Below are 22,500 nucleotides of genomic sequence, written 5' to 3' on the forward strand. Positions count from 1 at the left end.
ATTATTACACTGTTATTACACCGTTCAGAATCTCCCAGGAAACCAGTAGTTTGAAGTTTGAGTTGGGCTACACATTCTATAGAGCCATGTATAAGACACCTTCTATAGAGCCATGGTCCATGTATAAGACACCTTCTATAGAGCCATGGTCCATGTATAAGACACCTTCTATAGAGCCATGGTCCATGTATAAGACACCTTCTATAGAGCCATGGTCCATGTATAAGACAGTACCTTCTATAGAGCCATGGTCCATGTATAAGGCAGTACCTTCTATAGAGCCATGGTCCATGTATAAGGCAGTACCTTCTATGTAGCGGTGGCCCATGTATTTGCGGTCCTTGGCGATGGCGTTCTTAAAGTCGTCAGACGTCTTCAGCTCCACGAAGGCTTCTCCGCTGGGCCTCCCCTCCTTGGAGAAGGTGAAACACACGCCGTTCACTTCCCCCACGATGTCACAATCTGCAAGAGACACACAGGCCGCTGTGATTGGCTGGCTGCTGTAACATCCACACTGTGAATGGCAGCCAGTGCGTGTTATGAAGCAGCTAGTGTGTGTTATGAAGCAGCTAGTGAGTGTTATGAAGCAGCTAGTGTGTGTTATGAAGCAGCTAGTGTGTGTTATGAAGCAGCCAGTGTGTTATGAAGCAGCTAGTGTGTGTTATGAAGCAGCTAGTGTGTTATGAAGCAGCTAGTGTGTGTTATGAAGCAGCTAGTGTGTGTTATGAAGCAGCTAGTGTGTGTTATGAAGCAGCTAGTGCGTGTTATGAAGCAGCTAGTGTGTTATGAAGCAGCTAGTGTGTGTTATGAAGCAGCTAGTGTGTGTTATGAAGCAGCTAGTGTGTTATGAAGCAGCTAGTGTGTGTTATGAAGCAGCTAGTGTGTTATGAAGCAGCTAGTGTGTGTTATGAAGCAGCCAGTGTGTGTTATGAAGCAGCTAGTGTGTGTTATGAAGCAGCTAGTGCGTGTTATGAAGCAGCTAGTGTGTGTTATGAAGCAGCTAGTGCGTGTTATGAAGCAGCCAGTGTGTTATGAAGCAGCTAGTGCGTGTTATGAAGCAGCCAGTGTGTTATGAAGCAGCCAGTGTGTGTTATGAAGCAGCTAGTGTGTGTTATGAAGCAGCCAGTGTGTGTTATGAAGCAGCCAGTGTGTGTTATGAAGCAGCTAGTGTGTGTTATGAAGCAGCCAGTGTGTGTTATGAAGCAGCTAGTGTGTGTTATGAAGCAGCTAGTGTGTGTTATGAAGCAGCTAGTGTGTGTTATGAAGCAGCCAGTGTGTGTTATGAAGCAGCTAGTGTGTGTTATGAAGCAGCTAGTGTGTGTTATGAAGCAGCCAGTGTGTGTTATGAAGCAGCTAGTGTGTGTTATGAAGCAGCCAGTGTGTGTTATGAAGCAGCTAGTGTGTGTTATGAAGCAGCTAGTGTGTGTTATGAAGCAGCTAGTGTGTGTTATGAAGCAGCTAGTGTGTGTTATGAAGCAGCCAGTGTGTGTTATGAAGCAGCCAGTGTGTGTTATGAAGCAGCTAGTGTGTGTTATGAAGCAGCTAGTGTGTGTTATGAAGCAGCCAGTGTGTGTTATGAAGCAGCCAGTGTGTGTTATGAAGCAGCTAGTGTGTGTTATGAAGCAGCTAGTGTGTGTTATGAAGCAGCTAGTGTGTTATGAAGCAGCTAGTGTGTGTGTTGTCAGGGTGTGTGTGTGTGTGTGTGTGTGTGTGTGTGTGTGTGTGTGTGTGTGTATCACAGTGACTCACCAGAGAAGAAGCTGGCCACCTCCTCCTGGGTGCAGGACCACGGCAGGCCTCTGATCCGCACCACGTACCCCTCATCTGCTGCCATGCTCCCTGGAACACACACACACACACACACTGAGAACAGATAGACACATACCCTGAGAACACACACACACACACACACACACACTCACACACTCACACACACACACACACCCCTCATCACTGACTGCCATGCTCCCTGCCATGCTCCCTGCAACACACACACACACACACACACACACACACACACACACACACACAGAGAACATATAGACACACACACTGAGAACACACACACACTGGAAACACACACACACAGACACTCTGAGAACACACACACACACACAGACAACACATACACACACACTGAGAACACATAGACACACACACACACACACTGAGAACACACACACACACACACCCTGAGAACATACACCCTGACAACACACACACACACACACAGTGACACACACCCTGAGAACATACACACACACCCTGACAACACACACACACACACACACACACACACACACACCCTGAGAACATACACCCTGACAACACACACACACACACACACCCTGATAACACACACACACCCTGACAACACACACACACCCTGACAACACACACACACACACACCCTGACAACACACACACACACACACCCTGATAACACACACACACACACACACACACCCTGACAACACACACACACACCCTAACACACACACCCTGACAACACACACACACACACCCTGACAACATATACACACTAGGGATGGACGGTTTTTCGGTTAAACCGAAAACCGGGGTTTATAAAAATAGAAACGGTTTTTTATCAAAACCGTCTGAAACCGGATATTTTTTTTTATTTTATTTTTTTTTTCCCTATGTTGTTCAAAGAATAAAACTGGAACATGTCACATGTTTGTCGTGTGTGAAAATAACAATGATACAGTCTGAATCTGCCGCGCAATGAGTGAGAGGTTTGGTCAGTTGTGAAGAATAACTGAGGATTAATATCTAATTGGGATTATATTTAAGGGTAACGAATCACTCTATGGGAAAGATAGTTGCCTTCAGTTATTGGTAGATAGGGAAGGATTTTTTTACAATTAGTCGCTTACATTTAATAAGATAATTTTCGCTGCTCTCTGTAAAGCGCATTGGGTCACTTTTGTGAGAAATGCGCTATAGAAATAAAATGTGATTTGATTTGATATCAATCAATCAAACTTTATTTATGTTCTATAGCACAAATCATGCATTGAATGTAACTCCAAGTGCAGTATTTACTAAACCACAATATAATAAAACAAGAGCTATACGGATCAAGAGTGTTTGTGCACAGCACCACTGTGTGTGAAGGCGCTACTGAAAGTGATGACAGAACGCATGTCTCAGAAGATACGCGGTCACTTAGTGACGCAAAGGTAGTTCTGTATTTATCTCTATCTGTATTAGTACATTTATTTTGAAAGCTCTATTTTGACAGCTCTACCATGGGCACTTTTATTTTGATGGGGCATTCTTTGTTGATTGACTTACGACAGTTCAGGACGAGTCAGTCTCGCGGCATGTGGTTTTTATGAAAAGCTTTAAGTATGTTCACTGCATAATTCTAAGTCTAATATTTCAGTGATTATTGAGCAGTATTCAAATATTTCAATACATTGAGCAGCAGCTGAAACTTTGTCTAAGAACCAAGATATTGAGAAAGCAGTTCATTCAATGAAGACGCTGTTCCAAGAGATGATCTTCCGTGCAGGCGTGCACCCTGGATCAGCGGAGCTGGTGTGTTAAGTGTTCATGTGTTTTCATGTATGGTGTAGCTTACAAAAGTCTGCCTTTCCACTTATATTTGTGAAACTAAGTAGCCTAAATGTGTTGCGACTGTGCTTACGGTGTTTTAATGGTGTTCGACATGAGTGTATTGTAGCAGTAGGGCTCAATTATTTGAAATTGTCGCTCTCTTTTTTTTTTTTTTTTTTTTTTCGTTTTTCGGTCGTTTTTCGGTTAACCGGAAAACCGCGGTTTTAGTCTTTGACGGTTTTTCGGTTTCAATAATTGGAAACCGTCCATCCCTAATACACACACACAGACACACACCCTGACAACACACACACACACACCCTGACAACACACACACACACACACACCCTGACAACACACACACACACACACACCCTGATAACACACACACACACACACCCTGACAACACACACACACACCCTGACAACACACACACACACACACACCCTGACAACACACATACACACACACCCTGACAACACACACACACCCTGAGAACATATACACACACACACACACACAGACACACACCCTGAGAACATATACACACACACACACACATACACACACACACACGCACACACACACACACACACACGCACACACACACACACACACACACACACACACACACACACACACACACACTCTGACAACACATACACAGACACACACAGACACACACACACACACACACACACACACACACACCCTGACAACACATACACAGACACACACACACACACACCCCTCATCACTGGTAGTATGTTAGCTGACAGCAGAAGATGACAGCCAGCTTCAGCTTGTGTGGTAGAGACTATCAGAGGTAATGATGTGGTACAATAGTCTAACCCTTTACCTGCTGAATAGCTTAGCTAGCTAAGTTAGTTTGGCAGCTCATTACTATGTCAGAATTAGCTGTTCATTCTATCTCCCATCTCTGTTGTTAGCCAGAGCTAGCACAGGGAGCTAACAGGACAGCTAGCTAGGGGGCTACGTTCGGACATTCGCTCTGAGAGCGCCGGAGCGCACACTGGGTTCAACGTCATAAAGCGACCGAGTCATTTGATTGGACGAGAGGCCTTCCCTGAGTGCTGATAGGAGTTCCAGAGCGAATCTACGAACGCAGCCCTAGGCTAGACATCGGTCAAATGTGTTAGCTAACGTTAGCCAGAGCAGCTAACTGATGAAACGCCTCCGTAACCAAACTAGGATATTGTATTGAACACCGATGTCCAATGTCACTCGAATGTCCTTGAGAAATAATAATGATAATAAAAATGAAAGATGTTCTCCTCACCCTCGTCTCCTGTCCGTTGCTCAGGTGACGGCTCCCAGGTAGTATCGCGAGAAACGACGAAGTCAGGTAGGTAGTATCGCGAGAAAACAACGACGCCGGGCAGATAGTATCGCGAGACCTAACGATGCCAGGCAGATAGTATCGCGAGAAACAACGGTTGCCGGGGGCGGCTGTATCCCAATAATAGTCTATGGTTGTTTCCTTCCTTCTTTCCTTCCTTCCTTCCTTCCTTCCTTGTCTCCTCTTCCTCAACGCCGCTGATCAGCTTGGCTTTAACTGTGGAGATCTTGAGTCTTCACCGAGACAGAAACTCAGCGTTTCCCTTTCCGTGGCAATCTGTCTGGTAGCAGATGAAGGAAAAGGAAAGCAAGCCGATGATGAGAGACAGAAATCCAGGCGGTTTAGACCGGTTCTGTTGAGTCGAGTCCCTGGGTTTAAAGTCCATTTGAAGCGGCACACAGTGTCATGAAACAGTGTACATTCATTTAGGTGGTAGGCTTGTCTCAGAGGCAGAACATGGAGATCTCAGTGTTCACGGTTGATGCCTTCACCAACCTGCCCTTCAGAGGGAACCCTGCCGCCGTCTGCCCGCTGGCTCATGTAAGCTCCTCTCTGCACCCCAGGCCTAACCTTAACCTCAACCCTCTAACCCCAGAACCTTAACCCTAACCGCCTGTTAAACCCCTATGTGTAGTTTTTTTTAAATAACTTAAATGAGCTTGTTAATATAGTACGTCATGTTCACATTGCTCACATAACGTTAATTAACTGCAGTGAATTAGTTGCTGAGTAGTGAAGTTCAGGACACTTTCAGTTCCCAACTGGGGAATAACATGAGTGTGTGTGTGTGTGTGTGTGTGTGTGTGTGTGTGTGTGTGTGTGTGTGTGCGTCTGTCTGTGTGTGTGTGTGTGTGTGTGTGTGTGTGTGTATGTGTGTGTGTGTGTGTGTGTGTGTGTGTGTGTGTGTGTGTGTGTGCGTCTGTCTGTGTGTGTGTGTGTGTGTGTGTGTGTGTGTGTGTGCGTGTGTGTGTGTGTGTGTGTGTGCGTGTGTGTGTGTAGGAGCTGAGGGAGGAGGTGTATCAGAGGATCGCAGCAGAGATGAACCTCTCAGAGACGGCCTTCATCATCAAGCTGCACCCAGCAGACACCTTCAGCTCAGGTAGAGGCTGGGGGAGGTAGAACACCAGGGGAGGCTGGGGGAGGTAGAACACCAGGGGAGGCTGGGGGAGGTAGAACACCAGGGGAGGCTGGGGGAGGTAGAACACCAGGGGAGGCTGGGGGAGGTAGAACACCAGGGGAGGCTGGGGGAGGTAGAACACCAGGGGAGGCTGGGGGAGGTAGAACACCAGGGGAGGCTGGGGGAGGCAGAACACCAGGGGAGGCTGGGGGAGGTAGAACACCAGGGGAGGCTGGGGGAGGTAGAACACCAGGGGAGGCTGGGGGAGGTAGAACTCCAGGGGAGGCTGGGGGAGGTAGAACACCAGGGGAGGCTGGGGGAGGTAGAACACCAGGGGAGGCTGGGGGAGGTAGAACACCAGGGGAGGCTGGGGGAGGTAGAACACCAGGGGAGGCTGGGGGAGGCAGAACACCAGGGGAGGCTGGGGGAGGTAGAACACCAGGGGAGGCTGGGGGAGGTAGAACACCAGGGGAGGCTGGGGGAGGTAGAACACCAGGGGAGGCTGGGGGGAGGTAGAACACCAGGGGAGGCTGGGGGAGGTAGAACACCAGGGGAGGCAGAACACCAGGGGAGGCTGGGGGAGGTAGAACACCAGGGGAGGCTGGAGGAGGTAGAACACCAGGGGAGGCTTGGGGCGGTAGAACACCAGGGGAGGCAGAACACCAGGGGAGGCTGGGGGAGGTAGAACACCAGGGGAGGCTGGGGGAGGTAGAACACCAGGGGAGGCTGGGGGAGGTAGAACACCAGGGGAGGCTGGGGGAGGCAGAACACCAGGGGAGGCTGGGGGAGGTAGAACACCAGGGGAGGCTGGGGGAGGTAGAACACCAGGGGAGGCTGGGGGAGGTAGAACACCAGGGGAGGCTGGGGGAGGTAGAACTCCAGGGGAGGCTGGGGGAGGTAGAACACCAGGGGAGGCTGGGGGAGGTAGAATACTGAGTGTTGTTGTTTGTCCAGGAAGTCGTTTCCGTCTGCGGTGGTTCTCTCCGACCAATGAGGTGCCTCTGTGTGGCCACGCCACCCTGGCCTCCGCCGCCGTGCTCTTCTACCAGCAACGTAAGAACCACAGATCTACCTCTTTATCTCTCTACCTCTTTATCTCTACCTCTCTACCTCTTTATCTCTCTCTCTACCTGTACCTCTTTATCTCTCTACCTCTTTATCTCTACCTCTTTATCTCTCTCTCTCTACCTGTACCTCTTTATCTCTCTCTCTCTATCTGTACCTCTTTATCTCTACCTCTTTATCTCTCTACCTCTACCTTCTACCTCTTTATCTCTCTACCTCTTTATCTCTCTCTCTCTACCTCTCTACCTCTTTATCTCTACCTCTTTATCTCTACCTCTATCTCTACCTCTTTATCTCTCTCTCTATCTCTTTATCTCTACCTCTTTATCTCTCTACCTCTACCTCTTTATCTCTCTCTCTACCTGTACCTCTTTATCTCTACCTCTCTACCCCTCTACCTCTCTCTCTACCTCTACTTCTCTCTCTCTCTACCTCTCTACCTCTCTATGTATCTACCAGGGGAGGCTGGCAGAGGTAGAGATCATTGTCATGCATTACACAGAATGAGGAGCGGTGTCATGTCTGTTCCATGCGTTATGAAGAGCCCGTCCTCTGATTTCTACCTCCACCAGCCTCCCCTCCATACAGTACATGAGACTCCCTCTCTGTGGAGGTTTGTAACGACTGTGTCATCTCCCCTCCCCTCCTCCCCTCCTCTCCTACTCTCCTCCCCTCCTCTCCTCTCCCCTCCTCCCCTCCTCTCCTCCTCTCCTCCCCTCCTCCCCTCCTCTCCTCTCCCCTCCTCTCCTCCTCTCCTCTCCCCTCCTCTCCTCCTCTCCTCCCCCTCTCCTCCTCCTCCCGCTCTTTTCTCCTCTGTCAGAGAACATGAACCAGACAGTGGTGTTTGAGACTCTGAGTGGAGAGCTGTACGTCCGGCAGCAGGGAGACTCTATCATCATGGACTTCCCTCTGAACAAGCCAGCCAATCAGGTAAGAGAGTCTATGTAAGCCCTCCCCCTGAACAAACCAGCCAATCAGGTAAGAGAGTCTATCATCATGGACTTCCCTCTGAACAAGCCAGCCAATCAGGTAAGAGAGTCTATATAGGCCCTCCCCCTGAACAAGCCAGCCAATCAGGTAAGAGAGTCTATGTAGGGCCTCCCCCTGAACAAACCAGCCAATCAGGTAAGAGACTCTATGTAGGGCCCTCCCCCTGAACAAACCAGCCAATCAGGTAAGAGACTCTATGTAGGGCCCTCCCCCTGAGCCACATTTCTGGTATATTTTTTTAAAATTAATATTATTATGTTATATTAATGGTATAAACGTCAGTTTAACATGTTATTAATATTATTATGTTATATTAATGGTATAAACGTCAGTTCAACATGTTAGTAATATTATTATGTTATATTAATGGTATAAATGTCAGTTCAACATGTTATTAATATGTAACCAGTATTAATATCGTATTGAAATCCTCAGGGCTCAGATGAATTCAAAGACATCATCAAAGTAAGTCACCAAGATTTGGTATAAACATAACATGGGTTAGGGTTACACACAAATGTTTTATATTATTATCATTATCATTATCATCATCATCATCATCATCATCATCATCATCGTGTGTGTGTGGTGTGTGTGTGTGTGTGTGTGTGTGTGTGTGTGTGTGTGTGTGTGGTGTGTGTGTGTGTGTGTGTGTGTGTGTGTGTGTGTGTTGTGTGTGTGGTGTGTGGTGTGTGGTGTGTGTGTATGTGTGTGTGTGTGTGTGTGTGGTGTGTGGTGTGTGGTGTGTGTGTGGTGTGTGTGTGTGTGTGTGTGTGTGTAGGCAGCTGTAGGGGATCTGCCAGTTCAGGATGTGTGTCTCTGCAGCACCACCAAGAAGCTGCTGCTGCGTCTGGCAGACACCTGCGACAGGTACACCTGGGCTAGGGGCGGGGCTAGGGGCAGGGCTAGGGGCGGGGCTAGGCTAGAGGCAGACACCTGCGACAGGTACACCTGGGCTAGGGGCGGGGCTAGGGGCAGGGCTAGGGGCAGGGCTAGGGGCGGGGCTAGGCTAGAGGCAGACACCTGCGACAGGTACACCTGGGCTAGGGGCGGGGCTAGAGGCAGACACCTGCAACTGGTACACCTGGGCTAGGGGCGGGGCTAGGGCTAGGGGCGGGGCTAGAGGCAGACACCTGCGACAGGTACACCCGGGCTAGGGGCGGCGCTAGGGGCGGGGATAGGGCTAGGGGCGGGGCTAGAGGGAGACACCTGCGACAGGTACACCTGGGCTAGGGGCGGGGCTAGAGGCAGACACCAGCTAGGCTAGGGGCGGCGCTAGGGGCGGGGATAGGGCTAGGGGCGGGGCTAGAGGGAGACACCTGCGACAGGTACACCTGGGCTAGGGGCGGGGCTAGAGGCAGACACCTGCGACAGGTACACCTGGGCTAGGGGCGGGGCTAGAGGGAGACACCTGCGACAGGTGCACCTGGGCTAGGGGCGGGGCTAGAGGCAGACACCTGCGACACCTGGGCTAGGGGCGGGGCTAGAGGCAGACACCGGCTAGGCTAGGGGCTGGGGGCTAGGGGCCTGTTGTTGTTGTTAGGTCATTGTTGACCAGCCTGTTGTTGTTGTTGTTGTTAGGTCAGTGTTGACCAGCCTCCAGCCCGACCAGGCCTCTCTTCTCTCCAGCGAGGCCAGTGGGAGGGTGAGGGGCCTGATCGTCACCATGCTGGGAGCTCCAGACAGCCAGCCGGGCTACGACTTCTACTCACGATACTTCGCCCCCTGGAACGGCATCCCAGAGGACCCCGTCACAGGTGTGTGTTTGTTATCTTCATAAGGATATGAAAATAGTGGAATATACAGAAATATTCCATCTCAGAGACGTTAAAAGCAGACAAAAGCATCCATGTTGTTTTCTCCCTGCAGGCTCCGCCCACACGGTGCTGGCAGGCTATTGGTCAGAGAAGCTGGGCAAGAAGAAGATGCTGGGTAATCACATGACTACAGCATGTTTTCAACTGCTACATGTTTTAATTTCATTATATCTGACCGGAACAAAGACACACATCTCAGAAGTTGAGATCTGACGACTTATAAAACAGAATGAATGTATAGATGACGTTACTCCTGTCTGCCAGCCAATCAGAGCTGTCTCTGACGTGTTCTTCCTGTCTGCCAGCCAATCAGAGCTGCCTCTGACGTGTTCTTCCTGTCTGCCAGCCAATCAGAGCTGCCTCTGACGTGTTCTTCCTGTCTGCCAGCCAATCAGAGCTGCCTCTGACGTGTTCCTCCTGTCTGCCAGCCAATCAGAGCTGCCTCTGACGTGTTCTTCCTGTCTGCCAGCCTATCAGTGCTCTGCTCGCGGCGGGGAGCTGCAGCTGGAGCTGAGGGACGATGGGAGGGTGAACATCATCGGCTGCGCCGTCGTCATCCTGAAGGGAACGCTCACCCTGTAGCGAACCGACCAATCAAGAGCCAGGGAACACTGACACTGAAGTCGAGATGCTCAGCTTTTAGTATTATTTGTGTTTGTGTGTACAACACTGAGGTGAACATTTACCGTAAATCTTCATCTAAAGTTACCTCTGGGCACTGGCGGACTCAGGGGGGGGGCAGGGGGGGGCGACCGCCCCTCCTAGTGCCCCCACAGGTGAAAAACGTCGCGCTTAAGTGCCCTTTTGAGTGGCAAAAATGCCCTTTTGAGTGTCGAAAATGAGAGGACGTGCCCTATTGGTGCCCCTCCAATGGTCTAAACTTGACCATGTGACCCACAGTTGAAAAATGTCGCACTAAAGTGCCCTTTTGAGTGGCAAAATTAGAGGATGTGCCCTATTGGCTGCCCTTCCAATGGTCTAAACTTGACCATGTGCACTGATGGGGTCCCATGTTGTGCAGTAGGTGCCCTTTTTTTCTTTTCGCCCCCCCTGCCCTTCAAACAGCCTGAGTCTGCCACTGCCTCTGTGATTTGGGGAAGTATCCTCCGAGGCTGAATACTAGAATATAAACAACACTTCTGCAAAACCTCTGAAAAGGGGAAGTCTAGTAAAGGTCCTTTTTTGTTGCCATTGTTTTGTTGTTTTGTCATCGCTGAGTTAGCTTTAAAATGTTAAAATAAAAAGCTTTGAACATAAGTTATGTAGACTGTATCTTACAAACTTACAATGTTAATACGGAATTAAGTGTTGGCTAAATGGCAGTATGGCACAGATGAACAGTGATGTGGTTTAACTCACCTGAACTCCTAAACTATATGTTATCATGTTATCATATATATTATATATCATAAATCTAGATATACTTGCCGTATACAGAGTAGACCGGTATCCTACAAAGAGATTTAGATTTAGTAATCTAAAAATGAATTAGACCCCTATACTTTCTTTTATTGTTTCTTTTTATTTTACTACTCAATCTTTTCCGTTTGTAAAGTGTCTTTGAGTGTCTAGAAAAGCGCTATATAAGTCTAATGTATTATTATTATTATCCATGGTTACTTCCGTAAACAGTGCGCTGCGCGTGACATCCTGACGTCATTGTTATTGTCCTGCACATGCGGGTCTGTTCAGAGTCGTGGAATGTTCACACGGGAGTCAATGTAGGTGAAATATAGGTCACATTTTAAAAGTAATGTGAACTGCCAAGCAAAAAAATCGGATCTGTGTAAAAAATCGGAATTGAGCATCAAGACCTGCCGTGTGAACGAAGCCTAATTGACTAAATGCTCATCTGAGAGCAGCTGTCTCTATCCTTGATCACCTCAGCTTTAGCGTGCTGGTTGTTATAGTTACAGAGACGAGAGGAACTTCTGTCTGGGTTTAATCTGATCTCCCTGACAGACGCCATTTTGTGGAGGCACCACAAGGCTCGGCTCTGGGACCGCTGCTCCTCTCCTCCAGGGAGGTCTGGATGTTCAACAGCACCAAGACAGACAGAAGAAGAAGAAGAAAAAAGAACCTCATTATTAAAACTATTTATTGACATACAAAATTAGTAAATTGTAAACAATATAAAAAGGCAGACAGGCAGGCAAAGACCTTCTGCTCAAAGGTAATCAGACAGGTAATCAGTGAGCTCGTCACGCATCAGTCTCTGTGAGGATCGAACTCAAAAGATGAACAGAGGTCATAAATATGACCTAACCCATAATCATAAATATACAGCTCTGTTTCTATGGCTACAGTAGACATGGTTACGCAGCCAACGGAGGTACAACAGGTATAAGTTGTAATGAGGGATGAACTTCACAGGCTGAGGAACGGATGTGAGGTAACAGGTAAGGGGGGTAACGGAAGGGTAACTGAGGTCTGGACTGGTCCCAGTGGTTGACCAGTTCACACTGGTATGGCTGCTGTTATCTTCCTCTACCACGGTTGGATGATGCAATGCTGTGGAATGGTCTCTGTGGAATGGTCTCTGTGGAATGGTCACAGATGCATGATGGGTAATGCCTCATGGGCGCCAGGGGGCAGCTGGGAGATGTGGACCAGGGTTAAGATAAACACACTATACCTGTGTATATACACACACACACACACACACACACACACACACACACACACACCATATATCTGTACACACACTCACAGTATATTAAGTATAATCATAATGGCTGGTGACACACACCAGGCTTAGGCCCAGACTGACAAGCATCTTCACTGGAGATCTGACAGGTAAAGTGTGATTGAGTCCAGGACTAGACTTAAGCCTCATCTGTGAAACCATCCAATAATATCATAGATCAAGTCTTATAAGTATGTAAAGACCTATAACAACACATGGTTATAAGCCTTGTTGAGGTTATAAAGCCTTGTTATAAACCTTGGTAGAGGATGTTATAAACCTTGTTAAACCATAAGCGTAGTTAGAAGCCTTGTTATAAGGTGTTAAAAACATGGTTATAAGCCTTGTTATAAGGTGTTATAAAACATGGTTATAAGCCTTGTTATAAGGTGTTATAAGCCTTGTTATAAGGTGTTATAAAATGTGGTTATAAGCCTTGTTATAAGGTGTTATAAGCCTTGTTATAAGGTGTTACGGTGTTATAAGCCTTGTTATAAGGTGTTACGGTGTTATAAGCCTTGTTATAAGGTGTTATAAGCCTTGTTATAAGGTGTTACGGTGTTATAAGCCTTGTTATAAGGTGTTATGAGCGTGGTTATAAGGTGTTAAGGTGTTATAAGCCTTGTTATGAGGTGTTATGAGCGTGCTTATAAAGGATATCATGCCCTCCTGCTGGAGGTGTGTCAGGAGTTTGTCCAATGGGGCGTAGCGCCTCAGGGAGGGGGCGTGGCCTAGCATCAGCAGCTTGTGTTTGGCCCTGGTGATGGCAACGTTCAGCCTCCGCCAGTCCTTCAGAAGCTCCCCCAGCTACACACACACACACACAGACACACACACACACACAGACACAGACACACACACACACACAGTTGCACATTATAGAAAATGTATGAAATTACAAAAAAAAAGCTGATTTACACAATGTGTTCAAATGTGTCCTGTTATACATTCAGGACAGACAGACGGACAGACAGGTGTGTCAGACAGACAGACTCACGTTGCAGACAGACAGACAGACAGGTGTGTCAGACAGACAGACAGACTCACGTTGCAGACAGACAGACAGACTCACGTTGCATGCAGACAGACAGACAGACTCACGTTGCAGACAGACAGACAGACAGACTCACGTTGCAGACAGACAGACAGGTGTGTCAGACAGACAGACAGACAGACTCATGTTGCAGACAGACAGACAGACAGACTCACGTTGCAGACAGACAGACAGACTCACGTTGCAGACAGACAGACGTGTCAGACAGACAGACAGACAGACTCATGTTGCATGCAGACAGACAGACAGACAGACTCACGTTGCCCTGTGTGTGGCTCCGTACGAAGGAGACGATGATGACGCTCTTGTCCCTCCCCTGGTACTTGTCCACAGTGTTCACCTCCAGGCCGCAGTACCGCTGGCCCACCAGCAGGGCGGCGATGCACTTCAGCTGCTGCCTGTACGGAGCTATCACCCCGATGTCACTGGGCCTGCAGCCAGCCTGGGGGGGGGGGGGGGGGGACATCTGTTAGTGTAACACACATTCAGCCTGGGGGGGAGGGACATCTGTTAGTGTAACACACATTCAGCCTGGGGGGAGGGGACATCTGTTAGTGTAACACACATTCAGCCTGGGGGGGAGGGGACATCTGTTAGTGTAACACACATTCAGCCTGGGGAGGGACATCTGTTAGTGTAACACACATTCAGCCTGGGGGGAGGGGACATCTGTTAGTGTAACACACATTCAGCCTAGGGGGGGACATCTGTTAGTGTAACACACATTTAGCCTGGGGAGGGGACATCTGTTAGTGTAACACACATTCAGCCTGGGGGGGAGGGACATCTTTTAGTGTAACACACATTCAGCCTGGGGCGGGGGGGACATCTGTTAGTGTAACACACATTCAGCCTGGGGGGAGGGGACATCTGTTAGTGTAACACACATTCAGCCTGGGGAGGGACATCTGTTAGTGTAACACACATTCAGCCTGGGGGGAGGGGACATCTGTTAGTGTAACACACATTCAGCCTGGGGGGAGGGGACATCTGTTAGTGTAACACACATTCACCCCGATGTCACTGGACCTGTGTGTGAGAGTGTGTGTGTATGTGTGTGTGTGTGTGCGTGTGTGTGTGTGAGTGTGTGTGTGTGTGTGTGTGTACCTCCAGCAGCAGCGTGACCAAGTGTAGCACCAGTGTGTGTGTGTGTGTGTGTGTGTGTATATATGTGACAGTGTGTGTGTGTGTACCTCCAGCAGCAGCGTGACCAAGTGTAGCACCAGTGTGTGTGTGTGTGTGTGTGTGTGTGTGTGTGTGTATGTGACAGCATGTGTGTGTGTGTGTGTGTGTGTGTGTGTGTACCTCCAGCAGCAGCGTGACTAGGTGGTGTACCAGCGTGTGTGTGTGTGTGTGTGTGTGTGTATATGTGACAGTGTGTGTGTGTGTGTGTGTGTGTGTGTGTGTGTGTGTACCTCCAGCAGCAGCGTGACTAGGTGGTGTACCAGCGTGTGTGTGTGTGTGTGTGTGTGTATATGTGACAGTGTGTGTGTGTGTGTGTGTGTGTGTGTGTGTGTGTGTACCTCCAGCAGCAGCGTGACCAGGTGGTAGACCAGCGTGGCCTCAGTGGGGTTGCTGACTCCGCCCTCCTCCACCACCTCCTGGGCCGGGACCTGCACGGACACAAGCTGTCAGCAGGGGGCAGCACCACACACACACACACACACACACACACACACACACACACACACAGACTGCATCCAATGCAGTTTGGGTTCCCATCATTCTACTGAAACCGCCATGAATTTATTAGGTAGAGAAAGTCAAAGGTCTGGTAGACAAACATACTTACGTGGGTGCTGTCTTCTTAGACCTAAAAAGGGCTTTTGATACCGTTGACCACTGAGTCCTTCTAGGCTAACTACAGGTGCAACTCCAAAAATGTGAATATCGTGCAAAAGGGTTAGGGTTAGGGTTATGGTAATTTATTTCAGTAATTCAACTTAAAGGGTTAAACTTAGATATTATATAGACTCATTACCTGCAAAGCGAGATATTTAAAGCCTTTATTTGTTATACATTTGATGATTATGGCTTACAGCTTATGAAAACCCCAAATTAAATATCTCAGAAATGTTTAATATTACATGAAATCAATAAGAAAAGGATTTTAAATACAGAAATGTCAGCCCTCTGAAAAGTATAATCATGCATATGTACAATGCAATGGGTCTATATAATATTTAAGTTTAACCCTTTAAGTTGAATTACTGAAATGAATGGACTTTTGCACGATATTCAAATCGTGCAAAAAATATTTTCTCTAAAGATGCCGTACGCTGGTTTAAATCGTGCCTATCCAATGTCAACAACATGTCACTGTCGGAAGTGTAAAATCTCCCAATCTTCTTTGTAATGTCGGTGTCCCACAGGGTTCGGTCCTTGGACCAATTCTATTCTCCCTGTTTATCGACAGTCTTCCCAACATCTATCAGAACATCTACACCCAGATGTATGCAGGTGATCCTAAACACGCTTAGCACCTTTAAAACACAACTAAAGGAATTGCTGGTGACAAACCAAAACCTACACGTTGTAATATTTTGTATTATATATTACGTATTAAAGCGTTATTGTGATTTGTTGCATACATGTATTTTCCCTCAATATGGCCCGTATTTTTTTTGCTATTGCTAATATCACATTTTCTGATTCATTTGCTATTATCAGTACTACTGTCATTGCTGTCTTAATGGAATGTTTGTATGTTTTTAGAAGCTTTATGTTTCCAGGTAACATCCTCTAAGGGACAACAGATAGAAACTAGCCTTGGCGAAAATCTGGCTTGTTTACAAGCTTTGTGTACATGGAGTTTGTTCATTAACTCGCACTGTCCCTTCTCAAACAAACATATCAAATCAGGGACACACACAGCCAGCAGGGGGCAGCGACACCACACACTGGCATGGAACAGCCAGCAGGGTGGACTAAGGGCCCAGCTGTTCAGAACAGAATGATCTGGATTCTTTTCTCTGATCCAGGATCAGATCCAGCTGGCTGATCTCCCCTAACCCACTCAACATCAGACAGATAGATCTGATCCGGGGTAGCAAAACAAATAAATATATATATCAGAAAATAAAAAAGTTTTAAACAGCTGGGTCCAGCCGACAGGGATGTGAGTGTGAGTGTGTGTGTGTGGGGGTGGGTGGGTGTTCACCTGGCCTCTGTGTGTGTGTGTGTGTGTGTGTGTGTGTGTGTGTACTGACCAGTGCCGTGTCCAGGAAGCAGACAGGGTGGTGTGGCTGCAGGGCGGTGTTGACCCAGGGGGGGTGTGGGTCCAGGTGTGGGTCCAGGTGGGGGCCCAGGCGGGCCAGCACGGCGTCCAGGCCGGGCAGCTTCAGGGTGGCGCTGGCGGTGCGGTCCGACCCACACTGCAGCCTCCCCTCGTACATCAACACGTTACTGAGGGACATGATGTCTCTGGGGGAGGGGGGGGAGACGGAGTGTGTGAGAGAGTGTGTGATGGACAGGTGTGTGTGTGTGTGTGTGTGTGTGTGTGTGATTGACAGGTGGAGGCTCCACCCACCTGTTCATGCGGTACTGGACATTGAGCTGGACCACGGCAGTACTGTGACGCTCCAGACGCTTGAACAAGCTCTCATCCATCCCCAACGACCTGGGGGGGGGCAGGGAGGGAGGGGGGGGTTAGAACAAGCTCTCATCCATCCCCAACGACCTGGGGGGGGGCAGGGAGGGAGGGGGGGTTAGAACAAGCTCTCATCCATCCCCAACGACCTGGGGGGGGGGGGGGGGGGGGGCAGGGAGGGAGGGGGGGGTTAGAACAAGCTCTCATCCATCCCCAACGACCTGGGCAAGGCACATTTATTTGTATTTATTTGCACAGGTTATTAGAATGTCGTGGTCTACAGTGTCAAAGGCAGCGCGAAGATCTAGTAGTACCAAAAGTGAGACCGGCCCGGGAGGGGGGTGGGTGGCTGTGTGTGTGTGCTCACCTGGCCTGTGTGTGTGTATGTGTGTGTGTGTACCTGGCCCCAGTGTGTGTGTGTGTGTGTGTTCACCTGGCCCCAGTGTGTGTGTGTGTGTGTGTGTGTGTGTGTACCTGGCCCCAGTGTGTGTGTGTGTGGGTGTTCACCTGGCCCCAGTGTGTGTGTGTGTGTGTGTACCTGGCCTCTGTGTGAGTGTGTGTGGGTGTTCACCTGGCCTCTGTGTGTGTGGGTGTTCACCTGGCCCCAGTGTGTGCGTGTGTGTATGTGTGTACCTGGCCTGTGTGTGTGCATGTGTGTGTGTGTACCTGGCCTGTGTGTGTGTGTACCTGGCCTGTGTGTGCATGTGTACCTGGCCTGTGTGTGTGTGTGTACCTGGCCTGTGTGTGCATGTGTGTGCATGTGTATGTGTGTACCTAGCCTGTGTGTGCATCAGGGTTTCCGTTAGAAAAAATTGGCGCCGGTCATCTTGTCCGGGAAGATTTCAATTTACCGGACAAACGTGAGATATTCCGGTCATCATATTAAAATATAATATAGCTGTTTGTCGCGGTGATTACTGTTGTGTAGCCTATATATGCCGTTTAATGTCTATTTCTCATCCGATACGATTAGATGCGAGCTATATAATACATATAATAATATATAGGCTTTCATGATTCGCATGCGCGCTATGCCATTATGTCCAGCGCTGAACGCGCGCCACACTGAGAACGGAACAGACTGCATCGATCAATGAACGGACTCCACATTACGTTAACTGAAGTGTGTTAAATAGTTTCACGACAGTAATGTAAGTTTTCTATATTCTCTTTCCAGTTTTACCCTTTTTATCAATAAAACAACGTCATTTCTATAACCACGTCTCGCTGATTGGGAAGGCATTAAGTCTAGCTGCCTGTCAAATCATACTTACTCGGACTCGGGAGTATGAGAATGAGGAGGATGTATCGGGGGGATACACACCCCACATTTCAACTTAGTGGCACAAATTAAACTCTAACACTATAGATAGACTAAATTGAACTAAAATGATCGGACACCGACTGAATAACTGAGTGGGGGGAAGACAGGTCTCAAATGTGGAACAATTATAACATTTAATACATAAAGATAAAACATACACAAATATATAACATTGATATCCCTAAACTCAAATGTAGTGTGGTATTGTCAACCTAATCTAATCAATCCTAATCTAATGGTACCAGTAGCCCAGGTTGTCGATAGTAGCGCACTACTCCCGTAGTACTTCTCCCGACTCAGGGCTGGAACGGGCACGGCAGGCTCAATCAATGAACGGGGTTGAGATGGCCGCTAGCGTCCTTTACTAGCCGCATCTCACGGCCCTCGGTGGTCATTCACTGTGCTCTAGCACATCCAAAACACGCAGAACAATAACATTGACTCCGGTCACTGCAGTGGTTTTATTTAGACTAGATCAAACTAAATTAACTGACTAAACTACTCGCGCCGTTGAGAGACAGGGTTGCCAGATGGGGGGGGGTTACCGCCGAATGGGCTACTGGGTTTAGCGGTTATTTAGCGGACTAGTTAGGCTGTACATTGTCAATCCCATCTGGCAACCCTGCCGCTGTTTGTTCATCGCGTAGGCTAGTCTACACATTAATAATAAAAGAAAACATAGCCTATATATTCGTCTTTTTTAATGTAGAAGGAATCAGAATATGTGACAAATTAATTTTAGCAAATTGCATTCAAATTGTGCTTAAAGGGAATTATTTTCACCGGACATTCTGACCGAAGAGATTTCAAAATTTCGGACTTCAACAGATTTTATCGGACAAAGACCGGTAATTACCGGTTAACGGAAACCCTGGTGTGCATGTGTGCGTGTGTGTGTGTGTGTGTGTGTGTACCTGGCCTCTGCGTTCTGGACGATGGGGGGCAGCTGCTGGTGGTCTCCCACCAGGACGAAGCGGCGTGCGCGTAGCAGCGGGCCCAGACACACGGGCTGGCTGATCTGAGACGCCTCGTCCACGATGCAGAGGTCGAACACCCGGCGGGAGAACAGGGCGTGTCTGACCCCCATACAGGTGGTGGCCACCACCAGCTACAGGACGGGGGAGGTGAGAGGTCAGAGGTCAGGCGGCCCGGTTGGCTGACAGGTTCATTGTTACGTCACATTACATAAGTGGAAGAGAGTCAAGTTCTTAGGCTTCGGTTCCTGACGTTGCAGCACAAGACAATAAGACAATAAGGCAAAAAAAGTACAGGACATAAGTGGCAAATAAGACAGAGAGAGAGAGAGAGAGAGAGAGAGAGAGAGAGAGAGAGAGAGAGAGAGAGAGAGAGAGAGAGAGAGAGAGAGAGAGAGAGAGAGAGAGAGAGAGAGAGAGAGAGAGAGAGAGAGAGACAGAGAGAGAGACAGAGAGAGAAAGAGAGACAGAGAGAGAGAGAGAGAGACAGAGAGACAGAGAGAGAGAGAGAGACAGAGACACAGAGAGAGAGAGAGAGAGAGACACAGAGAGAGAGAGAAAGAGAGAGAGAGAGAGAGACAGAGAGAGAGAGAGAGACAGAGAGAGACAGAGAGAGACAGAGACAGAGACACAGAGAGAGAGAGAGAGAGAGACAGACAGAGAGAGAGGGATACAATTAGCAGTACAACTAGTAATAAAATAGATAGTTCAAGTAGTAAAGTGGCTGTGAGGTTAAAGGTAGTCCGTATGCATGGGACTAGCCGTTGCCGTGACTACCCCCCCACCTCCTTGTTGCCGTGACTACCCCCCCCCCCACCTCCTTGTTGCCGTGACTACCCCCCCCCCCCCTCACCTCCTTGTTGTAGAGCTCCTCCAGCTGCGGCAGGCTGGCCACGCCCCCGTCGGCACGGCGATGCTCCTCGGTGTAGGGTCGGAGGTCGGGGTGCACCTTGTGGGCGTGGCCTAGCCGCAGGAAACCCACGCGGAACCGCCTCAGCTTCAACAGGATGTTGTCCACCGCCGAGTGGGTGTAGCTGGTCAACAGCACGCTGAGACCACAGGCGTGCAGGATCCTCACCTGGGGGGGGGGGGGGGGTTAGGTCGTACAGGGGTCAGGGTGAGGGTCATACCAGGGTCAGGGGTTAGGGTCATACCAGGGTCAGGGGTTAGGGTCATAGCAGGGTCAGGGTCAGGGGTCAGGGTGAGGGTCATACCAGGGTCAGGGGTTAGGGTCATACCAGGGTCAGGGGTTAGGGTCATAGCAGGGTCAGGGTCATACCAGGGTCAGTCAGGGTCAGGGGTCAGGGTGAGGGTCATACCAGGGTCAGGGGTCAGGGTCAGAGCGTACCAGGGTGCAGATGGTGGTGGTCTTCCCCGTGCCAGGCATGCCCACGATCAGGGTGTAGTCCTGGGAGAGCAGCACCTTCTTCATGGCCTGCCTTTGGGGCGTGTTCAGACCTGGGGGGGGGGGGGGGGAGAGGGATTACAACCACAACCCTGACCCTGACCCTGACCCTGACCCTGACTCTAACTCTAACCCTAACCCTGATCACAGAAAGACGCTGGATTAAGAAAAATGAAAAGGTATTTTGCCCAGCGGTCTAAACGAAGTGGAATGAAAGAAGGTTTTCTTTCAAACTGGGCTGAAGATCATGAGACAGATATACTTGAGGGATTCTGCAGTTGGGAGCGTACACACACGTGGTGTTTGGAGCTGGGCTGTGTAAACATGTGTTTATTTGTCGGCATTGTATGAATGTATGCCCCTGTTTATTATTTTATGCCCTAAACTGGTTTAGATCCTACCTACAGGACAGAAGCTATTATGTCTCCATTGGCAACTTAATGTCAGACAAAATTAAAGTGACATGTGGGGTTCCCCGAGGGTCAATCCTTGGCCCCCTTCTATTCAATCTCGACATGCTTCCATTGGGACACATCTGACAAAATCTGACAAAAGATCGAAAGTCAGTGCAAAACTTGATTCTCTCTCTTCAAACTAAAAAACTGGTGAGATGGGGAGAGGAGGAGAGGGTGAGGAGGGGAGGGGGGAGGAGAGAGGAGGAGGAGGGGGGGGGGGTCAGACACCTTTGAGGATGTTGGCTACAGTGTCCTTGGCGTCAGGGGGGAGGACGCTTCTCAGAGTAGCCGTGAACCGGGGGGGGCGGAAGTCCACGATGAGCTCCCTCAGACGCTCACTGGACGGACACACACACACACACACACACACACACACACACGGACACACACGGACACACACACACACACACAGACACACACACACAGGAGTGAGCATAGGACACCATCATCAATATCCATTATTACCATAATCTCAGTCTCTCATTCAAAGACATCCATATGTAGTTCTGTCATTGTGTCTCTAGATGTAGTTCTGTCATTGTGTCTATAGATGTAGTTCTGTCATTGTGTCTATAGATGTAGTTCTGTCATTGTGTCTATGGGATCAGGGTCAGCGGTGAGACCTAGCAGGGTCAGGGTCAGACCTGGCAGGGTTAGGGGTCAGGGTCAGACCTGGCAGGGTCAGGGGTCAGGGTCAGACATAGCAGGGTCAGGGGTCAGGGTCAGACATAGCAGGGTCAGGGGTCAGGGTCAGACATAGCAGGGTCAGGGGTCAGGGTCAGACCTGGCAGGGTCAGGGTCAGACCTGGCAGGGTCAGGGGTCAGGGTCAGACCTGTCAGGGTCAGGGGTCAGGGTTCAGACCTGGCGGGGGTGGGGTCCATCAGGGAGGCCAGGTTGGTCAGGTGGGTGCTGAGGCCCGACACGCCCTCGTCCTGGTCCAGACGGAACACCTCCCCCGAATACCTGGAGAGGTCCCTGGGGAGGGGGGGGGGAGGAAGAGGGAGAGGAGGAGGAGGAGGCAGGGGAGGAGGGGTGTTACCAAACATCCCAAAAGGCAAAACACAGAGAGACAGTATGGGG

The 22,500-nt window shown here is 49.2% G+C and overlaps 3 protein-coding genes across 3 annotated transcripts in view; 1 reads left to right on the plus strand and 2 right to left on the minus strand.

Annotated features, from left to right (window-relative positions):
* hnrnph3 (heterogeneous nuclear ribonucleoprotein H3 (2H9)) overlaps positions 1–4,903 on the minus strand; it is a 14,359-nt gene extending 9,456 nt beyond the window's left edge. The window contains exons 1-3 of the mRNA XM_080542955.1: positions 4,884–4,903; positions 1,750–1,839; positions 307–462 (exon numbers count right to left, since the gene is read on the minus strand). Of these exons, the coding sequence (XP_080399081.1) occupies positions 307–462; positions 1,750–1,834 (241 nt within the window). The 5' untranslated portion in view covers positions 1,835–1,839; positions 4,884–4,903. The remainder of the gene's footprint in view (positions 1–306; positions 463–1,749; positions 1,840–4,883) is intronic.
* Positions 4,904–5,357: 454 nt separating this feature from the next.
* Positions 5,358–11,368, plus strand: pbld (phenazine biosynthesis like protein domain containing). Its single transcript, XM_080543226.1, has 9 exons — positions 5,358–5,483; positions 5,943–6,042; positions 7,015–7,113; positions 7,946–8,055; positions 8,551–8,580; positions 8,897–8,985; positions 9,697–9,872; positions 9,985–10,047; positions 10,402–11,368. Exons 1-9 carry the CDS (start codon positions 5,400–5,402, stop codon positions 10,512–10,514), a joined length of 864 nt encoding a protein of 287 aa, XP_080399352.1. The 5' UTR covers positions 5,358–5,399; the 3' UTR covers positions 10,515–11,368.
* Positions 11,369–12,482: 1,114 nt separating this feature from the next.
* dna2 (DNA replication helicase/nuclease 2) overlaps positions 12,483–22,500 on the minus strand; it is a gene marked incomplete at both ends in the record, with an annotated part of 25,412 nt that continues 15,394 nt past the window's right edge. The window contains 11 exons of the mRNA XM_080529922.1: positions 12,483–12,527; positions 13,270–13,425; positions 13,932–14,114; positions 15,196–15,285; positions 16,882–17,095; positions 17,202–17,291; positions 19,500–19,693; positions 20,413–20,637; positions 20,908–21,017; positions 21,648–21,757; positions 22,282–22,395. Of these exons, the coding sequence (XP_080386048.1) occupies positions 12,483–12,527; positions 13,270–13,425; positions 13,932–14,114; positions 15,196–15,285; positions 16,882–17,095; positions 17,202–17,291; positions 19,500–19,693; positions 20,413–20,637; positions 20,908–21,017; positions 21,648–21,757; positions 22,282–22,395 (1,531 nt within the window). The remainder of the gene's footprint in view (positions 12,528–13,269; positions 13,426–13,931; positions 14,115–15,195; positions 15,286–16,881; positions 17,096–17,201; positions 17,292–19,499; positions 19,694–20,412; positions 20,638–20,907; positions 21,018–21,647; positions 21,758–22,281; positions 22,396–22,500) is intronic.

This window comes from Nansenia antarctica (assembly GCF_963989245.1).
Source record: "Nansenia antarctica genome assembly, chromosome: 1".
Taxonomy (NCBI): Eukaryota; Metazoa; Chordata; class Actinopteri; order Argentiniformes; family Microstomatidae; genus Nansenia; species Nansenia antarctica.